The 24,536-nt window shown below is 31.5% G+C and overlaps 2 protein-coding genes and 1 long non-coding RNA gene across 3 annotated transcripts; all 3 read left to right on the forward strand.

The window, feature by feature from the left end:
• Positions 1–5,552: 5,552 nt before the first annotated feature.
• LOC131942330 (uncharacterized) lies at positions 5,553–5,970 on the forward strand. The gene is made up of 3 exons (XR_009386739.1): positions 5,553–5,608; positions 5,732–5,745; positions 5,909–5,970. It is a non-coding gene; the product is annotated as an uncharacterized LOC131942330 (long non-coding RNA).
• A 2,274-nt stretch (positions 5,971–8,244) lies between these two features.
• On the forward strand, positions 8,245–17,312 carry LOC131942325 (mucin-like protein). The gene is made up of 14 exons (XM_059302137.1): positions 8,245–8,353; positions 8,991–9,121; positions 9,900–10,017; positions 10,667–10,795; positions 10,901–11,095; positions 11,618–11,872; positions 12,022–12,120; positions 14,114–14,281; positions 15,022–15,072; positions 15,248–15,388; positions 15,468–15,587; positions 16,700–16,819; positions 16,955–17,195; positions 17,306–17,312. Exons 1-14 carry the CDS (start codon positions 8,245–8,247, stop codon positions 17,310–17,312), a joined length of 1,884 nt encoding a protein of 627 aa, XP_059158120.1.
• A 537-nt stretch (positions 17,313–17,849) lies between these two features.
• Positions 17,850–22,045, forward strand: LOC131942329 (uncharacterized). Its single transcript, XM_059302140.1, has 7 exons — positions 17,850–17,865; positions 18,152–18,276; positions 20,249–20,395; positions 20,569–20,748; positions 21,316–21,502; positions 21,697–21,792; positions 21,913–22,045. The coding sequence occupies exons 3-7, from the start codon at positions 20,318–20,320 to the stop codon at positions 21,981–21,983; spliced, it is 612 nt and encodes a 203-aa protein (XP_059158123.1). The 5' UTR covers positions 17,850–17,865; positions 18,152–18,276; positions 20,249–20,317; the 3' UTR covers positions 21,984–22,045.
• Positions 22,046–24,536: the final 2,491 nt, after the last annotated feature.

Raw genomic sequence — 24,536 nt, forward strand, 5'->3', positions numbered from 1 at the left:
ACCAGAAGTAAAGTAAATACCTCTTCCGGTAACCGGAAAAACTCGATACAGAACGACAAATTTGACATAATTCTTACATATTAAATTTCATCAACATAACTGAAGTGGTACTGAAGTTATTGTGTTTACAGACAGACACTACAGACATATAGACAACATTGCAAAAACTTAAGTTTATTCGACTCGGGAAGGTTTAGTAGCATTACGTAACTAGTTCATTAATTATTTTTTGTGTGTCCATCTTTTGTGTATTTGTTAGATCGATGAACGTTTGGCTATTTGTCAATATTTTCTTGGACCCCTTGTGGAGCACACGTGTGCAACCACATCGCTTCATCTTACTCGGTTTTATACGATTAATCCTAGTTGGATCCTTACCATTCTGACTGTCTGTGCTTCACTGGCATTTGATCTTTTCCGTTGATGGTGGTCTACAATCTTTCCTCTTTTATTAGGGATTCCAATCTGGTGATATTTTTTTTGTTTGCGCACGGTGTCTCCAATCGAACCCCAGTTGCGCCTTTGTGTTTCCTTGCCAATACGGTTTAGGCAATTTTTTTCAATGCTTTGTGTTTTTAAATTTCTCTGGACACCTATGTTAAACAAGTGACGCAGGAATCAGTCTAATGAAGTTTGTTGTTATTACTTTGTGTTTTTGTCCACTTAGCTGTCAAACAAGCGTATTTTATCTAGCGTAGACAGTGCTTTTTTCATACTTGTACTCAATTTGAATTGTACCCTAGTTAATTTTTATTTTAGTTATCAGTTCATTAGATTCGCCATTTTATCGTTGTTTATTCTGTTTATGTAGCCTGTGCATTGTTATGTTAGTTTTGATTCAGTATTAGGAAGGCGTAGGTAAATACATATTTGTTTTCAGTACACACTGGAACCGTCGACTTCTAGAAACTGGACATTTCAATTCACCGGAGCCTTGCAAGAAACTTCGGATAAGCCAAACAATAGAGACACAATGAGAATAGAAATGGTCGTCTATGATGCTAAATGTACAGATGCTGGAATGTTCTATTGCTTCGCTACATATTTTAATACTGCTGGTGACTGGGTATCAATAGCATCTTATCAAAATGTTTTTGGTGCATGTAAGTTACCGTATATTGTTTTTATTGTTAGTGTGGTCTTTAGTGTATGTGATTAAATCGTGAGGTCGGAGTTGTGAAAATTAACAAACTGAAATTTGTAGATAAATAAAAATTTTAATATTAGATTAGTAGCTGCTTAACACAATCAAAACATGGCACATTTTAAAAATACCGTTAAAGCTATTGTATATTTTTTAAAATGTTGTCAGCATGTGATTTTTATTATTTAAAAATAAATTCACCGTTAAAGCTGTGATACTATTTTTTAAAAAATGATATCAACTTTTGATTTTTATTATTTCTTGTTGTTAAACAGCAATAGTATTTCCACTGGCTTTTTATTTAACGCCACAGTATGAGCAGGGATTTGGTCCATATTTTTCTACAAATTACATGGGAACCATTGTTACTCTGACATGCATTGCATCTGTGAGTATTATCTGTTTTTCTGCTTGGTAAATTTAAAAACACATTTGGATGTAATAATATATAGTCTAGTTTAATGATTACATTTACCATGAATAGCATTAACACATTGTTTATGCATTGTAAGGAAAACGTTATTTTAATAAAGGGACCGAGAGAACTTACCTTTAACTGGACGTATGGCTATACCAGCGAGGACGTCAACAGCTTCAGAGAATATCCAATACAAAGTGAAATAACAGTCAGGGAGCCGGTGCTGGAAAGTTCAGGATCTTTCTGTGCAAAATATCGCCATGTGTCGATACTAAGTTTTCAAACACATGTTGATGGTTTAAAATATGTATGTAAAGCTACAGAAAACAATAGAGATACTATTGTTGGCAATATAACAATATACTCAACAATGCACGGTAATTTAATTTAAAACTTTTAAAATTATAGTCATGTTTCCTCTTTTTAACATAGATTTGTTATTTCAATAAATTCAATTGGTGCATGCGCATGTCTAAATCATTATGTGCGTATGCGTATGACTAATTCCTTCTTATTCAAATGCTTATCGTTATAACTGTGAGTAAGGATAACGACAAGGGTAAGGCTAAAGGTTAAGGGTGAGTTTGAGGGCGAGGGTAATTTAAGGGTGTAATTATGGGTGTAGGTGTTGGTAAGTGTAAGGGTGGGGTGAGGATGAGGGTAAGTGTAAGGGTTATGTTTTCGGGTTAGAGTAAGTGCATTGATAATTTTGGGCGTATGTGAATTTGTATGTAGATGTAACTTGCAGATGTAGATGCAGATGTAAATGTAGACGTTGAATATAATGTTGTGAAAAATGAAGACTTCTATGTATAATACACTTACACGTCAATATGTATATATATATATATATATATATATATATATATATATATATATATATATATATATATATATATATATATATATACATTATACAGTACACTACTCTGTTATGCTTCAAATGCACTTTAACGCAACACTGTCGGCTGAAGAATTAGTTTTCGAGAGTCCAGAAAACGAAGCTTTTAGACAAAATGTTGTCTACGCTGTAAGTTATACTCATTCGAATATTTTTGTTTTTGTTGTTACGAGAATGAATAAAAGGACATCCTAAAATGACACCATAGGCTTATATTTTGCATTTAACCCTTTCCCCTCTCGCCACACATCATTTCAAAATATCATACCTCTGAAGTTAATAAATTACGTCACATTTTAGCTCGTCAGGTTTTTCTATGTATGCCTTGTGAAAATCAAGTAAATTATGCTGAAAATATTAATTGAGACAGTTCCATTCACAAGAAAAAATAATCGAATTATATAGTTATTGTTATTAGCAAGCTTGGTTGATTTCTCTATAAACGTCACTACTGACTATTTTTAATAAAATACTAACAAACCTTACCTTTGTAAATCATTAAGTAATAGATCGATTTGCATTCCTTTCTACGATACATTGAATGATAAACCATATGCCAATAGCTAAAATTTCGATTTAAAATTGATGTTCCTTTTATAGCATAGTATAACAGAGCTAACTGATAGAAGAAATGTAACCATACTTTTACACAATGAGGTATCGTGCTGTAATAGCTAGTCATTAAAGATCGAAAAAAGAGCTATTCATAATAAAGCAGATGTTGTCGAACATGGTTTACTTGTGTTTATTCCGGGATTCATAACTACAAGCACATTTTCCCCCCTATGTTAAATCTTAATGATGTACATACTATTCATAGATGTAGAGTTAATTCTATAGCTTCTAGTAACGTTTTTCAAATCCGAATCTACATGGCTTACCTAATTCAGCCAAATATGATGGGTGCTTGACTCGAGTAGATTACGCAACCAATGCATACAGAATCATGTGAAAACTGAAGCATGTCAGTTTGGGTCTCCTAACTTTACTTCACTGAAGTTTAGCTTGATATATGTAACGTTAAGTATACGCTTTTTGCAGTATATTGCAAATAATAATTTTTTTTCCTAAAATAGATCAAGTCTTACTTACGGCAATCAAACCCTGAAATTAATGTTGATGTAAACATCTTAAACATTACGTAAGTTAATATTTTACAGATGTATTAAATAGGTTTTGTCTTTGTTTATGAAAAAGTAAAGTAGATATTTAAGTGAGTCGGTGTTTTTCGCACTGTTACGCAACTTCTCGATAAGCAGCTCCTTAAAATTTGATTCTTTTATGATATGCTTCAATTGTCTTCAATCGTGCAAGTAATCAAATTAGAGATTTTAGTAAATCTCATCCAGATTTTGATAAATCCATTTTACATACTTTAATGAAAATTCATATGCATTTATTAAATCCAACTTGTAATTTTCTTCTATTTTTGAGCGCTTTCCATTAGTCAGAAGTGTTGATTACTGTACTTGCATTTTATCGATAGCGGATAATGTTAGTATCAATCCAGTTAAGTAGGCGACATTTCATATATAAGTATACGACTTCACTTGAACATTTTTAATTTTAGAATAACATCCGATATCTGGATGTGTTATTCTACTCTATTTTCGGTTTCTAAAATATCGATAAATTGAGTAGCCTACCGTTTAAGCTAGGTTAAAGAAATATTTCATTTATATGTATAAGATCTTAAACGCTGGATTTTTAAGTGATTTCCTTTATACAGAAGCGGTATTTAATTATACTTCTGAGTGAAGACGAGAACTTTAGGGTAGTTTCAGTATTTTGAAAAAATTTCATATAATAGTAAGTTTCCCTTTACTTGTAAGTAATTTTTGGTAACCTGCAAGGATACATTACTTTTTATTATATTCTCATTAAGTGGCAAATTTTAAGAACTGTTCACCTCTATGCGTTTCTCGAAAAACTAGCGGTTTTATTACAAACTGGTATATTTCTAGTGACCGATTCTTCAAGAAAAGGCATCACAACCCTTTCTGTTGTATAAGAATATGAGAGAAAGTTTAGGGGATCTCAAACGACATTTTTACTGCATATAATGTGAATCACATTTCAGCATCGTCAGATGCAGCGTGTAATGATTCGTGGTAATTTCACTAACATGATTAGAAGTTATCATTTAATCAAAATTGACGTTTTATTCTTTCTTGTGACGTCGTGTTAAAAATATAATACCTACAGCTACAGACGGCTCAATCTTTTGTACTGTGTTGATTTCAACAAATATATTAAAAAAGAATTGCACTGCTTATTATGTCAAGCTAAGAATGTTTGATATGAATAAACTATTGCTTACTTTTTATTTTCTGCACCTCGTATAATTAATCGTTTAAATTATTAGACATAATAAATTATCTGTAATTCAAGCAATTAAAATGCGTACGCAGGAAGCATCTTAATTTAGTATTACACACACTTTTCGTCCACCCCTAACGGCTCGGACCACAGTTAATTTTTTTTCTCTCCCCTTAACCTCACACAAACTCATTGTCTTTTAAGTTTTAACGTACATCATATGCACATTTCATTTCATGGTATTTTTAATACTACCATTAACATGTTCTTAAATGTTTATCTTATAGGTCAGAAAATACTGGTATGACTGTAGCAGTGGCAAAAATTTATTTTGATGTGAAAGTTGTTGAGCTTGCAAACATCATCAACATCATAGTTCCTCAACGCTATTTTGCTATTAATGGTGTTACATACACAGTAACTGCATTGTGGCCGGCATTGGGTACTGATTGGAGTAAGTAAATATAATTATTTTAAAACCAATTAATCATATTAAAGCTCAATACGATATATTAAAGCATATTCTAAAAGTTAGTTGTATGTGTTCTAAACAGTTGATAAAGAAAATATTAAAGCAAAATGTGTACTGAGGTTCACAGCAATTTATACTAGTAATTAGAGAAAATATTTTTTTCAAATAAATAGAATTATTGAAGATAATTTTTAAACTAAACAGATACAACAACTTTGATATTGAATGACATTGAAAACAAAGAAATAGGTTATATTTTTGATTAAAAATGCAATCCACAGGTAGAGACATTTGTATCACATGTGCCACATTTGAAATTTGTTTAGAGATTAATCCTAATAGGTGGTTGTGCCTGTAAGTAATCATTTCGATTGTAATTAATAGAAAATTAAATATTTACATTGGAATATGAACCTAATTAAGATAAAATACACATACGTTTTCCACTGCATTAAAATAATGTATTTTTATTTACAGACCTTTTAATCAAAGTAAGTAATTTTTGTTAAAGAAAACACCTTTAGACTGGAAAAATTTAAAAAAAAAAGGAAAAAGTTGCTCGGATGGATTGACGGATGGATTAAAAAATGAATGAACTGATGGATAAACGGATTTTTATTAACCTAATGTTTTTATTTTTTTTCTTCAAAAAAGGCATGTATCCATTTAGTATTTCTAATGGCGATCAATATTTACCCAAGGACTCGGAATTCGCCACACAAAAAATTGATATACGTGGTCGGCTACCGTGGGGGAGTGAGCTTGTAAAATCTATTTGGGTATGAATATTATTTTAGAGTAAATGTACTTCCAGCATTTAAAAATATCATTTACTAAGTGGTACTAATTAGTAGCTTTATATATTTATAAATAAATATTTTATTATTTTAATCTATACAGATAACACAAGTTTAATTTAAAAAATCTACGATTTATTCACAAATAATTGCACCATTATTTAGTGTGTAAACTGCTTGCGATTTGTCGGCTACTAGATTAAGAGTAACCACTGATTAGTGATTTAAATTCTGAATTATATTGTGTACTAAATTAGTTTATCTCCCAAAAAATCGGATATTGTTTTAAAAAAAAACATTTCATCGTTAATATTTTATTATATAAAATTAAGTTAAAAAATAAAAAAACCAAATGTATAGTATCGCATATCATCCATTGCTTTTTGTTCCCAGATTTCCATCAACGGTCTAATAAGTTTTGGTGAAGAGTATGCAGGTTTTGTTCCCGAGCGACTTCCTTTTAAGGGTAAAAAGCTACTAGCAGTTTATTGGTCAGATTTGGACGTTGTAAATTTGGATAGAGCCAACGTATACTGGCAGGTATTTAAATGCTATATAACTAATATTTCGGTGTGTACAATCAAGAGTATTTGCTTTTAATATGCCTATTTAGATTTTATTATCATTACTTAAATTATTAATTATATTATGCTTAAAGCTAATTTAATCTCCGTTGACCTATTTTTATATATTTTAGATATACACGCCAAGTCCAGATAACAATGTGCAACAACAAAATGTTATTGAGCGCGCGAATAGGGAAGTTCTATCGCATTCTCGGGATAAATTAAGTATATATGATGCACAAACAGTCATTGTTGTAACATGGTACGAAGTCCCTCCATGGCCAGCAAACAACAATACTGGTGAAGTAAATATAACTTTTACTCTGCAAAATGTAGGCCTAGTTTTAAATAATACATTAATGATAGGCCTACATTAGGTCTACACTACTGTGTATCTCAGAAGCCCAATCTATGTTTATTAAACAAACAAAAAATACTCTTGAAGAGCAACAATGCCTTAAGTTCGAATTGCTTTTATAAAAATGAAATTATACAAAATGATTTTGTTTTATTTTGAGTTAATTTTATATACATAACTTATTAATTTTTAAAGTGAATTGGTTAATATTACTTTAAACAAATGATTTACCTACACTTTTTCTTTGAATTTAGCGAGTAACGTTTCAGTGTGTCATTATCACTGATGGAAAAACGGCATACGTCAAATATTTGTATACTCAAAATGCCTTGAATTTCAATCCACACTTTTCCCGAGCTGTAGAAGTCGGATGGGGAAGTGTTAACCTAGACACTGAAAGATCAAGTTACTATTTGTTTGATCAAGTCATGGGGAATACTGGTATGACAACCTACACTGTAAACACGAGATTATACGTAAAAAGTTTCTACATTATAACGGACAACCAGTTAACATTTTTCTTTTTTGAAAGAATACTATATTAATCACAAAAACAAGACTATGCTTAGATTTGTATGTACTGTTTCTGTTTAAAAGTTTATTTTCCTTAACAAGATTTAAACTTTAACAGGTGTTCCCGGTCAATGGTTTTTTAAAATTGGAGGAACTGAAAACTTCGAAATGGAATGCCTATCCTGGTACCGAAACAACATCTATTTGTCATCTTGTAAGGGTTATTGACTTGAAAGGGTGATATAATAAAAATATGTTTGTGTATGTATGTATGTAGGCTATATATATATATATATATATATATATATATATATATATATATATATATATATATATATATATATATACATAAAATATTACAGATTATATTTCGATATTACAAAATATACCATCTTGCCCATGCAATGAATTGGCTGCTTTGTACAGCGGTGCTTGGATACCTTCGATTGATCAGTCACACTGCTACATTTCTAACACGTTTGCGTATTACTATAACGGTATCGGGAGAGTAAGTAATAAGTTGTATTTTCTATTAAAATTTATATTTAGTAGCTTTAATTCTGACAGTTAGTTTCTTATTTACGAAAAATCACAAACAGCAAAAACATATTTTTGCTTTATAACTATTTAATGCGATTTTTTCAACAGCGCTGTTGTTATAGAGAAGACGGAATAGAAAATCGATGGCCATTAGCTGGAAACCTGTTTACAAATGATTATTATAACTATTTTTTTTATTACTACTACGTATACTACATGTACGACTATCTACCAAAGAAGTGGTGTTGTGAACAGTCAGATATGTGCGAATTGTATTATGCTGTTGATCCACAACCTAAATGCTCGTCTGTTTATCCTACAAGAGGTAAATTTTGACAGTTGATTCATTTTTGCATTCACATATTTTTGTAGCAAGGCTTTTTTTTTTCATTCGAAGATTGTATGAGTAGCGTCACTAGGTCTGCTGACACCCAGTTTGGTAACTCAGGGTGTCACTCCTTCCGCTAACCACTGTCTTATGTGGTACTTAACCTAAAGGAATTCGGTTTCACCCACATCTTGTTTGTAATCAACCTGTGCCTAATGGTGTATTTAAGTAGTCTTGGTGTCTGCATTTTTTTGCCACCCAGTACGATCCGTACGCCCCACATCTAGATATAAAGTATCACTTCCGGTCACAGAAATTGCTCAAAATCTGAAAGAAACACACACACACACACATATATATATATATATATATATATATATATATATATATATATATATATATATATATATATATATATATAACTGATGCTATATTTAGGCTTTGTATGAAGTTTAGCTACTAAAGTTATCAGTATTTTAGAAACCGACAACTAATTACTCTCTTTGGATGTAAGAAATAACTTAAATATTTAAAGGAAAGCTACATATGGGATATTATACTTATTTATGAAATGTCATATGATGTATTCATGTAATGTGTAATCAAGTAATGTTTTCCATTAACATTCCTTTAGGCTATCTATTTGGAGATCCACACATAATAACGTTTGATCAGTTAACATACACGTTTAATGGTCTGGGAGAGTTTAAGATACTAGAGCTTGATTGGTCAATAAACGTCTACTCAATACAGTTTAAACTACAGGTAAAAAATCTTATATATTTATATTTACACCAGACAAGTAATCTTATATTGCGGCGGTCTAAAAAGGAATGGGTCATAATACTAGTACAGTGAATAATTTAAAAATTAAGAAAGTGTCAATGTCCACGCAGCTTTGTTCGGCACCTGACCAGTAGCGTAGCGAGACGAGACGGGGGGGGGGGAAACATATGTCCCCGAGCACCGACCTTAAGGGGCGCCAAAATGTGTTGGAAAAATAAATTGAAAGGTTGAGGGTGGTGCAAATCGAAAGTCTGAGGGGGGAGGAGTGTAAATCGAAATCTTGAGGGGGGGGGGTGCAAATCGAAATCTTGAGGGGGGTGCAAATCGAAAAGTTTGTCCCCGGGCGCCGGGTAGGGTTGCTACGCCTCTGCACCTGACTCATATTAGGAAAAGTAAAGGTGGCTGGAAATAGTATTAAGCACATTGTGCCTTCAAATGCCAAGCTCACTAAGCTCTGCATCACTAGCGCAATTTACCGTCAGTTTCGAAACGTAATTGAACCTTTTTAGACTATTCATACTAACTGTGCATTGCGTGCGAATAATCATAAGTATTTTATGGTTTCTCGTTTGTAATTATATTTTTAAATGTGCAAATAAGTGTTTATCTTTATAATATCTAATGAAAGGTTGCTCATTTTTGTAATAATATAGTCATTTATAAGCATATGGGTTTAAAAATATTATAATACATTATAAGGTCTATAAAATGCATGACAAAATAATTTGTTATAAAACATGTGAAACTTCAAATCCAGGGTCGTACATGTCGTGCAGTTAGCAGTGATGGAATCTCCACAAATGCTACAGTCTGGTGCGGTTTTGTGCTAGCATCTTGGTCTAATACTCTTAGAGTTGAAATTAGCAAGACAAACGGTACGTATAGGTGATAGTATTTATTTAAATAAAATCTATTGTTAACTCGAAAAATGTTTGCAGTTAACTATACTTGCGTTTGACATAGGCAATATTTTACGTCTGCGCACACAATTACCAATACAAACAATTCGAAGTGTACAAGGCTAGAATATTTTTTGTAATTAGTTTATCTAAAGCGCAGACTAATAATCCGCATAAATGAAAATAAACATCAGTAAACAAATTTCGGATTATTGGAATTCCAAAACTTCAACATTAAATTTTGTTTCCATTTATTATGTGACGAAGCTCTCTACTGATTACATTAAAGCATTTGAAAATTTAGCTCCATTATTTTAACAAAAGTAAAAAATTGCGGAAAGGGGGGGGGGACGTTTTAAGAAGTTTTGCCTAGGGCGCTAAATAACCTGGCGCTAGCACTGTATACTATAAAACAAACATCCAAATGTTTCGAGATTGTCAGTGTTAGGCCATTAGTATACTTTATGCTACTACCCTTTGAAAAAAAACAGATGACTTTTATTAATGTAGCCTATAGACAAAGCGTTCACCTTCCATTAGAAAAATGAATAAATATTTTCATTATTTTTTTTAAGTATCCGTCTCATCAAGTCGGCATAATTAGTTATAAATTATTTTTTTTCAGATCTCGTTATATATGCGAATGGGCAAGACTATTCCCTGAGATTTAGAGACAATGCCAATTTCAACGCTTTTGACAGTGGATTTTATCTTAGCAAATTGCAGGATTCTCTAAAAATCATCACGCCTGAGGGTTTGTATTTAAATCAATTTTAATGGGCAATTATGAATCGCCATTATTGATTTATATTACAATTAACAGTAGACTATTACCTAAATGAAATTCAATATTTTATAGGTATAGCTTTAACCATTTCAACGACTGACAACATGTTGGAATTGTCCATTGCGTTGGATAACATGTATCGAGGAATCCCTAGAGGACTTTTGGGGAATTTTAATGGTGACAAGTCTGATGACTTTATTTGGTCTAACGGGATAATGTCTTCTACCACATCTTCAGGGAGGGAAATTTATGAGTTTGGACAGTCATGTAAGTAAAGTAAAACAGTTCAAACAGTTTGTCTTTACAAAGAACACGAGTATATACAATTAACTTATATAATAACGAATATGCAATTAAAAAAATAAAACAAAAATAATTAAATGTATAACGGACACTAGAGAACATATGTCACAGAGTACAATAGTTTTTTTTACTGTTTGATGTAACAACTATTAAGAATACAAAAAAATGGAAAAGCACACCAATACAAAGTATAGCTTAATTGTGTCCAATTCTTTCTACAAATTAAACAAATTCTACTCATTTTCAAAATTTTGGGGATCGGCGTTTACAGAAAAACATACAGGAGAAAATTTAGCATAATAAACATGAAATAATTTTCGCCTTTAAATGCTTAACTTACCACATTAAATATTTAAAATAAACAGTAACCTCACTACAAATATCTTTTTGTACACTCTAGCAAGATTGTGTTTGAAAGCACTGCTTAAAGTGCAGCTTCTAGTTGCTTTTAAATTGAAATATAAAAAGTATAATTATATTTGACAGGGGCGATAACATCAGACGTAGAAAGCTTGTTTGTATATGAATATGGAAAGAGTAGATCATCTTATCAGGACCCCAGCTACACGCCTCTATTTTTGGACGAGGTGGATCCCATTTTGAGGCAGGAAGCTGAAGCAGTTTGTGGAAGCAATGATAGTGTCCCTTGTATCTTTGATTACGTCGCAACAAACAGTACATTGATAGCGTCTAACACATTGGCTGCCGCGTCTTTATTTGAACAGCAAACGCAGTCTATTTGTAAGCTCTTTTAAAATTTCCAATTATTGAAGAAATCTATAGTGTAGGCATACAATAGAAATAAAGTATATGTATACGAACATGATTATAAAATTGGGATCAATATCACGACAATCTCTGCTAATTAATGTATTTAACACATATTTCAGCAAACCTAGCTCCAGTTATCCATGGCAACACCCAGTTTCAAGTGACCGTAAACCAAACTACCTTAATTGAGTTTTTCGGAGAAGATCCTGATAATGACAGTATAACATTTGAAATTATTGAGTTAAATACAAATTGGAGTTTTTTTTTCAACCACACGGACAACACCTTTAAAGGTCATTTTATACCAACAGATATCGAAAGTTCGTTTGTAAGGTAAAAATAATTATTTTCTTAAACATGCACTTGTGAAAGTTAGAAAGTTATGTGTCCGATGTAAAATGTATGCATACAATCTATAAACTTGTTTCAACAGTGTCGTATTAAAGGATAGCAAAGGCTTATCGTCACCAGTGGCAAAATTTAACATCAGCATTTGCAGTGGCTGTAACAATCACGGAACATGTAATTTTGCTGATCCTTTAAAAAAGTTTTCATCGTATTTTAGAGTCGTATCTTGTCAATGCAGCAATGGATATGCAGGTTGTTAATTGTTTTATTATTTGTTAAGTCTTAGATAAACTAATACACTCGGGCCTATAATAATATTTTGTTTTTGTGTAAGTAGCATATTTAATTTGTAAGTGACACAGTACAGGATTTTGAATTATTTGCGAAGTATAGAGGTAGTTTTCCTAAAGGCCCTTATAGAAAACACACAGATCTATCCCACAACACTTAGCCAATGGGCTCTAATGAAATGGCCTGGGCGAATACAATTAAAACAGATTAAAAAACTAAATAAGCAGTTTAATTTAACAAGTTCATTGCCTTTAGATGCCTTTTAAGAAGGTAGGGCCTACTATACTGTTTGATGAAAGCCTGTAGAAAGCCAGCCATCCAAAATATGCTATTCCGATGAAAACAATCGTGACCTGGAATGTTTGGACTCTCAATGAAACTCGAAAAAAATAATTAAATCATTCAAGAGATGGATAAGTTTGGACAAAACTATTGGAACCATATGACACTTGATGCAATGGTTACTATACCAACATAAAAAAGTACGATAATTGCAATCGAATAACGATTATTCTAGTGAGAGAAATGATTTAGTCATAGTAGATGTTATTTTCTAAATAAAACCTAATCAATCACATCTGCATAGCCAGCTACTAAAATGATGACCAGATGGCGGTAGCAATAACCATCCAGTGTCCAGTGTTATTCCAGACTTTTTTCTCCTGAGGGAGACAATATGTTGGCAGAGGACCACTATTTCCACCAGGACCACAATCAATATGGATCATTGAACGTCTGTAAAATGTATAAAAACAAAACCCATGTAGTTGCATAAAAGAGAGGTGAGAAAAAAATAAGGCCGTCTTAGAAATATCTGGAGACGTGACCTGAGGAACGACACCTAGAAGATTGAATACACCTGAAGGTAGGCCTACTTGGAGAGACTAGCCCAGGACAGAGATGTCTGGAACAATTGTTGGCGTCCTATGTCGCATTATGGCAGAAAAGCTTTCCTCATCTAACCCAATAAATCACACTACTTTAGACGTATTATAAGTATTACATCACAATCGCTCTAGCTGAAGCCTCATCCTCTCCCTACACATCATCACACAAGTCCTAACCTATTCCCTTATTGTGTTTGAGGTCGTTGATTGGCGACCATTAAACTATAAAGCTAATGTTTATTTCGCACATCCTGCTTAATATTTGATTTACATTATTTTACTAAAATAATAGTAAGAACTAACACTTATGCTAGTTATGACTATGTAAAAATGTAGAAAAAATATTTTGGAATAAAAATACAAATGATTAAACAGGTTTAATAATATATAGCTTTTGGGTAAACAATGCTATAGAGGTTTGAAAATACAATCAGATGTGCTAATAATTACTTTTACATTTTTTAAATTAAATAAGTGGGCCTAATCTTAGCATAAGGATTAATTAAATTCCTGTTATCTTGCAGAATAAATTAAAAATACATTTATTTTATATATTTCCTTGATTTAAAGTATTTAACATGAAGATAGTTATAGGAGATGGAAATAGAATGATTGATAATACATTTCTCAAAACTAGCAGATTTACGTAAAGTATTTTAACTATTACTGGATACTAATATTGTAGGAGATCATTGTGAACTGGATAAAGATGGTTGTGCCAGCAACCCATGCCTACAAGAATCAAGCTGCACAGACGTTGAAGCATCTGTTGAGGAGTTGAGTGGTCAGTCATACATTTGCAGCGTCTGTCCACCTGGATTTCATTTAGCGATGAATAAGCTGAAATGTGAAGGTCAGTAATTAAATACTTCATCCTATCAAGAATTACAAAAATGCGCGCGTTGTATTGTGATGTTTTCACCTAACGTACAACTAGGCACGCTCGCATACATGCAATCATATAACACGACACGTATATATGCTTCAAGGCTTAATTCATGCACAGCTATTGGTTAAAAATTAATTTCCCTAAACGAATCATGAAGCGAATGTTCTTTGTGTTTTTATTTGCAATACAAATTTTTCTTACACAGGCTAATATCAGGACTTTCTCTCTCTTGCATACATTAAGCCGGAGGATCTTTCACTTCAAACCCTAGACCACATTTTCTATCACTAATACAACATAGACAGAAACTAACGTAATTTCATTTCCATAGAACCACCATTAATCACAAACTCGTTATTGTCTTTCATACCACGTATTTTTCATTTTAGCAATATTAGCAGGGTATGGGTTGATACCCCATCATGATCTAAGTTAATCCGAACTTACTTTATGCTTACAAAGGAAAAAAACTATATTCTTATGAATCTGTAACCTAATATTTATTTAATAAATTTGATACCTGATTGGAATTTTCTCATAATAATTGAAGTCATTGGATAGTCAAGGAACTTTTTAGGAACTACATTCGAGTGCTAATTAACAGTCAATGAGACTGTAGCGTTTTAAAATACTCTGGTTATGTAAATAAAACAAATACTAATATGTGTAGCTTATTAATCATTTCAGATTACTTTATCTTTCAGATATTGATGAGTGTGCCCAGGTATCAAACAAGTGTGATAACAACGCCACCTGTATTAATATATATGGTAGCTTTACTTGCACGTGTAAGGAGGGCTTCAGAAAATCAGGAGACGTTTGTGTTGGTCAGACATTTTTTTTTGTTAGTAAATATATACGAATGTTTATATTTTTTATTTTCATTACTAAGTAGTGGTCTACTTTTCTGAATCACTATTTGTACTACAGATATTGATGAATGTGCTGAGAGGCTACACACTTGTGAACAAATATGCATAAATACAGCTCCATTTTATACTTGCGAGTGTGAACCTGGATTTAATAAATCAGGACCACTATCAAATGTATGCAATAAACAGAATGTTGAAGGTACAGTACATATTTTGCAAGGGTTACAGCTAACTTATAAGCCAATTATTGTGTAAATAAAAATTGTTATATATTATAGATTTATGTGCAAACACACAAAGTCAACCATGTGTATATGGCTGCACAAATTCAAGTGGGACGCCACAGTGTTTCTGTCAGTCTGGGATGAAACTGGCAGAAAATGGTTATGCGTGTGAAGGTAAATACGCCTTTTATAGTCTAGTATTTAAGTTTACCTTTTGTTCAAACTTGTAGGCTACATCTGTCATTGAAACTGGACTTTTATGAGTTGATTGTTTTACTGTATTGCTAAGATCATTCCATAAATGATTTAATGTATCAATATGCCCCTTTTTCTTGTAATGCCACTCCATAATGCACCATTGATAATATCTCAATCTTTCTTTAAAAAAAACAAAATGATAAAACACCTCATAGTTATTTATTGTTGCATTATCTATGCATGTTCCCAAATTAATAGTTAATTGTTTGAAATTAATTTTGTAAATAATTACAGTAAAAGTTATACTTTTAAACATGGCGAACAATTGGGCAGATAAAGTAGAGTTTATCCATTTCTGTGACCTCAGCATATTAAGGGAGAGTGTGGTAAACATAATGCATAGCCACATGGTCTTTCTCTACACGAGTCAAATATCCATTAGATCTAGCTGGACTGTGACGTCATACAGACTTCTTCGTTCTTAATTATTAGTGTTGAAGGGGATCGAGATTTATCTGCCAGTGGGTTTGAACTCGAGACTTTGTTCGAATTTATCAACCATGAGCTTTTTGCCGACTCGACTACGCCTCCAACACAATTAAGCGTTACGTGTCAACTGGTTATGCGCCATTGAGGCCATTGACTCCGATTTCAGCCTGCTTTTCTTTTTGGATTTGCTTCCATAGCCTTTGTCCAACCAACAACAAACTACAAGGCAGCAGTTGTTTAATTTTGGAGTTGTCTCTCCTAGAAGTGGCTGTCCCCAGCTAACGAGCCTCACCTGCCCGAGGGTTCGAACTCGAGACTTTTCGGTTTAGCAACCATGAGCTTTACCGACTCGACCACGCCGACCCCTTTTAATTAGTCAAAATAGCAGTTGTGCGCTCAAACATCTGACCATTCCATCCCATTATTATTAATTACAGTAAATATTTATATATTAATGGGTATATATTAATTGTATCTTTTTGTATCTATAACTATATGCATTTTTGTATATGTGCAATCCAAACCTAAAAGAGATGCTCACACATTTATTACTTATAACAATTACAAACCTTGACTTTAAAATATTAATATATTCATAGATGAAAATGAGAGTAATTTAAGCCTCTGCTCCCAAGGATGTTTAAACACATTTGGAAGTTATAGCTGCTATTGTTTTATGGGATATAGGATAAGTGACCAGGACAAACACAGATGTGAAAGTACGTTGAAAAATTATTTATATACAACTTAATATTTTCTTACTCCATAATTTGTTGACACTTTTTATATCCTGCTTACTACAAACTTTAGGGTCCTAATATACCAAAATAAATTAATATTTTATTTTATTTCAGCTTGTTTGGGGAACAAATATGGAGAAAACTGCACATCCACTTGTGAATGTAGAGGACGAGCTACAAGGTGCGACAATGTCAATGGTTGTGTTTGCCAAGACAACTGGACAGGGACATTTTGTGATCAAGATGTTGATGAATGTCTCAACTCAACCAGCTGTAGACATGACCAATTATGTGTTAACACAGAAGGTTCTTTTAAATGTAAATGTCTTGATGGTTACACAGATAGCAATGGAATGTGCACAAGTAAGTGTTTTAACAACTTTGTATTCTTGCATTTTTCCCTCAAATTTATTATTTTATTAACTTTAATAATAAGTATGTAATTGCTTTGTTAATTGCTTGAAGATATTGATGAGTGTGCAGATGTTTCAAAAAATGGATGTTTACGCCAGCCTTATGGCATTTGTACAGACAATCCTGGTTCATATGCATGTGTATGTCAAGACGGTTACATTAAAACTAACAATTACTGTCAAGGTATTTATGCTTTATGTAATTATTTAAATTTAGTAATATGAATTTTAAAATATCTACTAGATCTATCTATGAATATTTATTCATATTATCTTACTTAATTTAATTCCAACAATGTCTTCTAATATTTTCCAGATATTGATGAATGTAATATGAAAACTCATAGTTGTGATCACAAATGTGTCAACATGCAAGGAAGCTACAATTGTGAATGTTTTCCTGACTATATTTTAGGGCGAGACAGAAAAACCTGCTTTCCAGGTAACCTGAAGTAGATGCTTCTTGATAATACTATTGTGATTATATTTAGATAAGTGAAATACATTATTGATTATCCAAGTAGCTTTTATTGTAATGTAATTAATCTACATTCCAGAAAAGGCATATTTTTGAAAAGTCCGAATTATTATTTCTTTTCCTTATACATAAAGGTTTAAGTAACTCTAATATTCACTATTAATTTTTTTTAAAATCTTAAAATGGTAATTGTATGCATTGATTTTTTTTCCCTAGCTTTTGAAGTGTGTCAAAATTGACAACTTAAATGCAGTCATAGTTGCACAATTACAAATGATATAACAGTTTTTTTTGTAATAGAGACTATGTAGGCCTACTCAGAACTATTGAAAATGACTGGTTTGGTGTGTAATTAAGTTAATAATAATTTGCTATGAATTTATGTTGTCTTGATTTTATATTGTCTTGATTTTTTTTAAGACCTGTACCCATTTGGTATTTCTATTGGCGATCAATATTTACCCGAAGACTTGGAATTCGCAACACAAAAAATTGATATCCCTAGTCGCATACCATGGGGGACAGAGCTGATCAAATCTATTTGGGTATGTATGTAAAAATAGTATTTTATAAAGAAACGAGTGAGATAAAAAGTGAAAGAAAGTTGAAAGAGAGAGCTGAAGAAAACATCATTCAGCGTGAGAGAGAAATTTTCTTCTAGGACATTTTAGGATTCTGTGAATCTACGTTTAATTATTTATTGTCTGGTTAGTTTTGAAAAACTTTATTTGAAAAATAGATATTTTGAATCTTTAAATTGTTGATATAAAGGTGTTTGCGGTGTGTTGCTGCCTATGCGCGTGTTTACACTTCTATTGTTTCAGAATGTTTACTGTGATGTAGGCCTACTAAATAGTTGTTTATTATTATTTTTTTTCAATTTTAATACACAAAGACATTCCATGTGTAATTGTAAACGTATACACACCTAATCACACAACATTTTAGCGTATTATTATTTTACAACGTTGCGATTTGTCGATAAATGACAATAAACCAATAAATAAACTGTAGTTAGCAAAATATAAAGTAGTAACCTTACATCATGTATATCACACAACCTTTGTTTTCGTAACAATTACAGTGACTGCTGCATATATAACTACTATTTTAATTTGTTTAAATCAAGTTTTAAAAAAAATAATTCAACCCCCTTATAATATTGGTTATTGCCTGCACCAGTCCGGGGTAAATTAATTGTTCAGTTATAAAGTGGGTTATGTATTACTAGCCGTGGGTACACGTTTCATTTGATTTATAGGTCTATATATTTTCAATGTTATACTTGTTTGAAAACAATAGTTTATAAAATAGTTACTTCGTCAAAACGCTATGTGCTTTGCAACATGTTGAACCGTATTAGTGACAAAACAAAGGAATAACTAAGCAGCTGAAAATCTGACACATTTAAAATAACACAGGCTACCAATACCTATTTGAAAAATTAAAACCAAATTATATAATTTATTATTCAACACAACACCATATTAATTACACACTTATTAAGATACTCAAATGATTCCGTTAAAAACCCGGCTTTTCAATGGTATTTCTGTTGTTTATTTTAAATTAATTTTTATTCGTTTTGTCACAGAAAATTGTCAAAATTTAATAGCGTACGTCTTGATAAAAAGATGTATAAATCTAAATAGATTTTGAATGGAATAGTTCATGTCTTCGAATTTCCTAAATTAGAAGTGTTGTGAAATTTCCGTAGTTTAAATATGTGCCATGTGACGTCATTGTTTTTTGCGTTCTTGTCACAACCATAAACACTTTTCCGATTGCATAATTAAAATTGTATTGCGACATTCGAATATGCCTTTCTTTTTATTTTCTTTCTTTAAATAAAATTTGTTTATATATTTAAAACATCCAACATATTATTTTTAAGTCCGTATTTTTAAGTTCATATATTGCTGAAGATACTGATCTCATCCCCTAGGGACATGCGGACAGAGAAAGAGAGAATTACACGCATGGTCTTTTATATATTAGGATACATTTCTAACACAAAAAGCTTTTGAGGTTTCTTTCAGAATGTTTTTCTCTGGGGTAAAGATGAGAGGGGAGGGAGGGCAATTTTTTCGGATGTGTAAGGGACACATGAGACTTCCTGAAATGAGGCGGACTATTGATTAATTATATATTTTCTATATTTTGTTTTCTATTTCGTTCGAGCAGGAGGTGGATGTGTTCTCGTGCCTCTTAGAGAGATGCCAGAAAGAAACACAATAGCTAATAGTTAAAATTAATTTGCTCTCATACCCTAATTGAAATAACCAGTAGGCCCTATGACAAATCCAATAATATTCTTGTAGGAACACGAATTACGGGCTGAAGGAAACCATTGTCTACAACTTTAAAAAATAGTAACGATTATTCTGCCATGAAGGTTAATTTCCCAGCGATAATAATTTAAATCTCGTTCAATTGGTAACATAGCTTATGATTTAAAGGAATCTTTTTTTTTTTAATTAAAATATGTTATTGCTAAACACCCATTTTTGTTTGCAGATTTCCATAAATGGCCTAATAAGCTTTGGTGAAGAATATGCAGGTTTTAATCCCAAACGACTTCCATTGATGGATAAAAAGTTGCTAGCTGTATATTGGTCAGATTTGGACGTTGTAAATCTAGATAGAGCATACGTTTATTGGCAGGTATGACCCGTTTGAACACTATATAACTCATTTATATATGAGTAAAATCAAAGAGTATTTGCTTATTTTTTACTTTATAGATTTCCATTACTCAAATTAGTAATTGTGCACAGTTAATTATTTAATAAAGTACATTAATCTTGGTTAAATATATTTTTAATAATATATTTTAGATATACACGCGAAGACCAGATAACAATGTGCAACAACAAAATGTCATTGAGCGCGCGAATAGGGACGTTCTATTGCATTCTCCAGATAAATTAAGTAGGCCTATATATGATGCACAAACTGTCGTTGTTGTAACATGGTATGAAGTTCCTCCATGGCCAGCCAGGAATAATACGGGTGAAGTAAATATAGCTTTTACTACATAACTCTGTAACAAGTAGTTTTCAATAATGAATTCTTCTACTGTGCTGTATCTTCTCTATGATAGGATTGTAAACTCTCTAGGCCTACACCATTGTGTATTGGAGAAGCACAGTCAATTATGTATATTAAACGACAAATTAGGTGTGCAGAGTAGCAATGCTTACATTTCAAATTTATATAAAAGAATAATGCAGTGTTATTTTATATAGATATTTTGTATATGGCATATTACTATTTAAAGTACTTTGCATGAAATAACTTTAAACAAATGATTTACCAACACATTTCTCTTTGAATTTAGCGAGTAACTTTTGAGTTAATTTTATATACATAACTTATTAATTTTTAAAGTAATATGGCATATTACTATTTAAAGTACTTTGCATAATATAACTTTAAACAAATGATTTACCAACACATTTCTCTTTGAATTTAGCGAGTAACTTTTGAGTTAATTTTATATACATAATTTATTAATTTTTAAAGTGAATTGGTTAATATTACTTTAAACAAATGATTTACCCTCACTTTTTCTTTGAATTTAGCGAGTAACATTTCAGTGTGTCATTATCACTGACGGAAAAACGGCATACGTCATTTATTTATATTTACAAAATGCCATGAATTTCAATCCACAATTTTCACGAGCTGTAGAAATTGGATGGGGAAGTGTTAACTTTGTTACAGAGAGATCAAGTTACTATTCATTTGATCAAGTCATTGGGAATACTGGTATGGTAATCTACATTGTAAACAAGAGATTATACGTAAACGTTTATAGATTACAACTGGGCCAATTAGTTAACATTTTCTTTTTTGAAAAAAAAAACAACTGCATTAATCACATAAGCACGAGTATTTTTTATTTGTATGTACTGTTTCTATTTAAAAGTTTATTTTCCTATACAAGATTTATAATTTTTCAGGTGTTCCCGGTCAGTGGTTCTTTAAAATTGGAGAATCTGAAAACTTCGAAATGGAATGTTTGACCTGGTACCGAAACAACATCTATTGGTCATCTTGTAAGTCAAACTACTGTACTATCTTGTATTTTCACAATCTTTTTATTTAGTGCGCAACGTCTGTCTGTTTCTTTGTTGATGTGTGAAGAATCTTATAACTCAATTTTGACCCACTTCTAGTGAATAGATTTTCTTCGAACTATCCAGCTACCTTCTGCTTTGATGACAATGCAAGAAAATTTATTTTGTAAATGTAATTAAATGTTAAATTAGTCAATAAACATTAATTAAAACGGTTCGAAACTTAGGGGAGATAACAAGATTAAATACTAATTCGATCACTCGATAACTAACCTTCGAGGGTTAACTGTTTGTCATGGACGAAGTAGGGGCAGATAACTGTTTTTTAGACATCACAAGCTAATGGTCGGGTTTTAACGGAAATATTTTTAGGCATAGACTAAAAAGTACAAAATAAAACAAATATAAAAAAGTTTATAATAACAAACTTTTAAATTCACTGAAAATAAGATAATAAAAGAAGTGGTAGCACATGAAATCTCTTACGTATTTTAGAGACCAAGGCTTTTTTAATAAGCAAGTTTATTTTATTTTCTTTTTTTCCAGTGCTTTTTAAAAGCTTGTTGTTATAAAATTATTATAAAGGTTATTCTATTTGTTTTATTTAATAATTAGGACTCGATTTATTGAGATGTAACCAACGATGGCGCTACATTTCAAATTAAACTGCCGAAATAAAACCAGTTGCCAATTTTCACTGTGAGTGTGGTACCATCCACTTGTACGTGACAGGATGTACTTGGGCAGTGCTAGGTTGGTGTCGAACTTAGCTATGTCCATGGTGGGGTTGTTGAAAAAGGTGAAAGTAAGTGAGCCATCCCCAACCCGACCGACCTGGGAAATACATTTGGAATAACACGTAATCAGAGGTGTATCGACCAATTGCGGAGTCAGTGCGAACTATAAACTTTGCGCCCCCCCCCTTATTTGTTTAATTATTCACATTGGCAAAAAGCCCCCCCCCCCCCCATTGAGGGGCGCTTTTTGCTAGTGTCTGTTTCTTAATTATTTTGTGCTGATGTCACATAATTGATTAAGAGAACTATTAAATAAGTCATTTAAACCAAGTAACGGTCTATTTTCTTATCTTCGGCAGTGTATAAATTAGTAATGCAGCTCTATGTTAGCTTTTTTTTCTACTCGTCTGCGCTCCATATGATAGTCGCCCGGGGTGGCTACCTCACCCCCCTAGCTACACCTCTACATGTTATGAGATATATTAGTCAAGGCGTAGGCCCAAGCGGTCTACAGTTGGCGGTGTGCTTATATATATATATATATATATATATATATATATATATATATATATATATATATATATATATATAAATATATATATATATATATATATATATATATATTTATAAATATATATATATACACGTATACATATATATATATATATGTATAAATAAATAAATAAATAAATATATATATATATATATATATATATATATATATATTTATATATATATATACGTGTATATATATACACGTATATATATATATGTATAAATAAATAAATAAATAAATAAATAAATGTATATATATATATATATATATATATATATATATATAAATATATATATATATATATATATATATATATATATATATATATATATATATATAACAGATTATAATACTCCACCTTGCCCATGCAATGAATTGGCTGCATTGTACAGCGGTGCTTGGGTACCTTTGATTGATCAGTCAAATTGCTATGTTGCTACCACGTTTCCAAGTTACGACTTCCGTTTCGGAACAGTGAGTAATATATTGTATTTTATATTAAAATTTATATTTAGTATCTTTAATTGTACCAATTGTTTTCTCATTTACAAAACAATCACAAACAGCAAACACATATTTTTGCTTTATAACTATTCAACACTGTTTTTTTTTTCAACAGCGCTGTTGTTATAGAGAAGACGGAATAGAAAATCGATGGCCACTAGCTGGAAACCGCTATAAATATGATTATTATTATAATTATAATTATTATTATTATTACTACGTACCTTATATGGAAGACAATCAACCAAAGAGGTGGTGTTGTGAAAAGTCAGATATGTGCGAATTGTTTTATGCTGTTGATCCACATCCTAATTGCTCGTCTGTGTATCCTGCAAGAGGTAAATTTTGACAGATGATTCATTTTTGCATTCCCAACATTTATAGCAAAGCTTTTCTTAATTCCGTCATCCAAGATAATATTAGTTGCACCTATAGGTCCCATTTTGGTAACCCTGAATGACACCCCTCCGTCAATCACTGTATGTATTAATTACTAAACATAAAGCAAATGTGGTGCCACCAACATCGAGGTTTGTGTTAACCTGAGCCTAATGGTGTGTTTCAGTAGTCAACGAACTTATATATATATATATGTATATATATATATATATATATATATATATATATATATATATATATATATATATATATATATATATATATATATATATATATATATATATATATATATATATATATATATATATATATATCCTACGGTATCATTTCGATCAAATATATATACAGTAAAGTATCACTTCCGGTAACCGGAAAACCCCCAAAAACTGAAAGAAACACGAAATGTTATATTTAGGCTTTGTTATGAATGTAGCTACTAAAGTTGTCTGTATTTCATGATCCGGAAACTGGTTACTCTTTTTTTGGATATCAGAAATTAATAAAAAAATTTAAAGATACCTACATTT

The sequence above is a fragment of the Physella acuta genome, unplaced genomic scaffold (assembly GCF_028476545.2).
Source record: "Physella acuta isolate Inbredline_101_S28 unplaced genomic scaffold, ASM2847654v3 ptg000401l, whole genome shotgun sequence".
Classification (NCBI taxonomy): Eukaryota; Metazoa; Mollusca; class Gastropoda; family Physidae; genus Physella; species Physella acuta.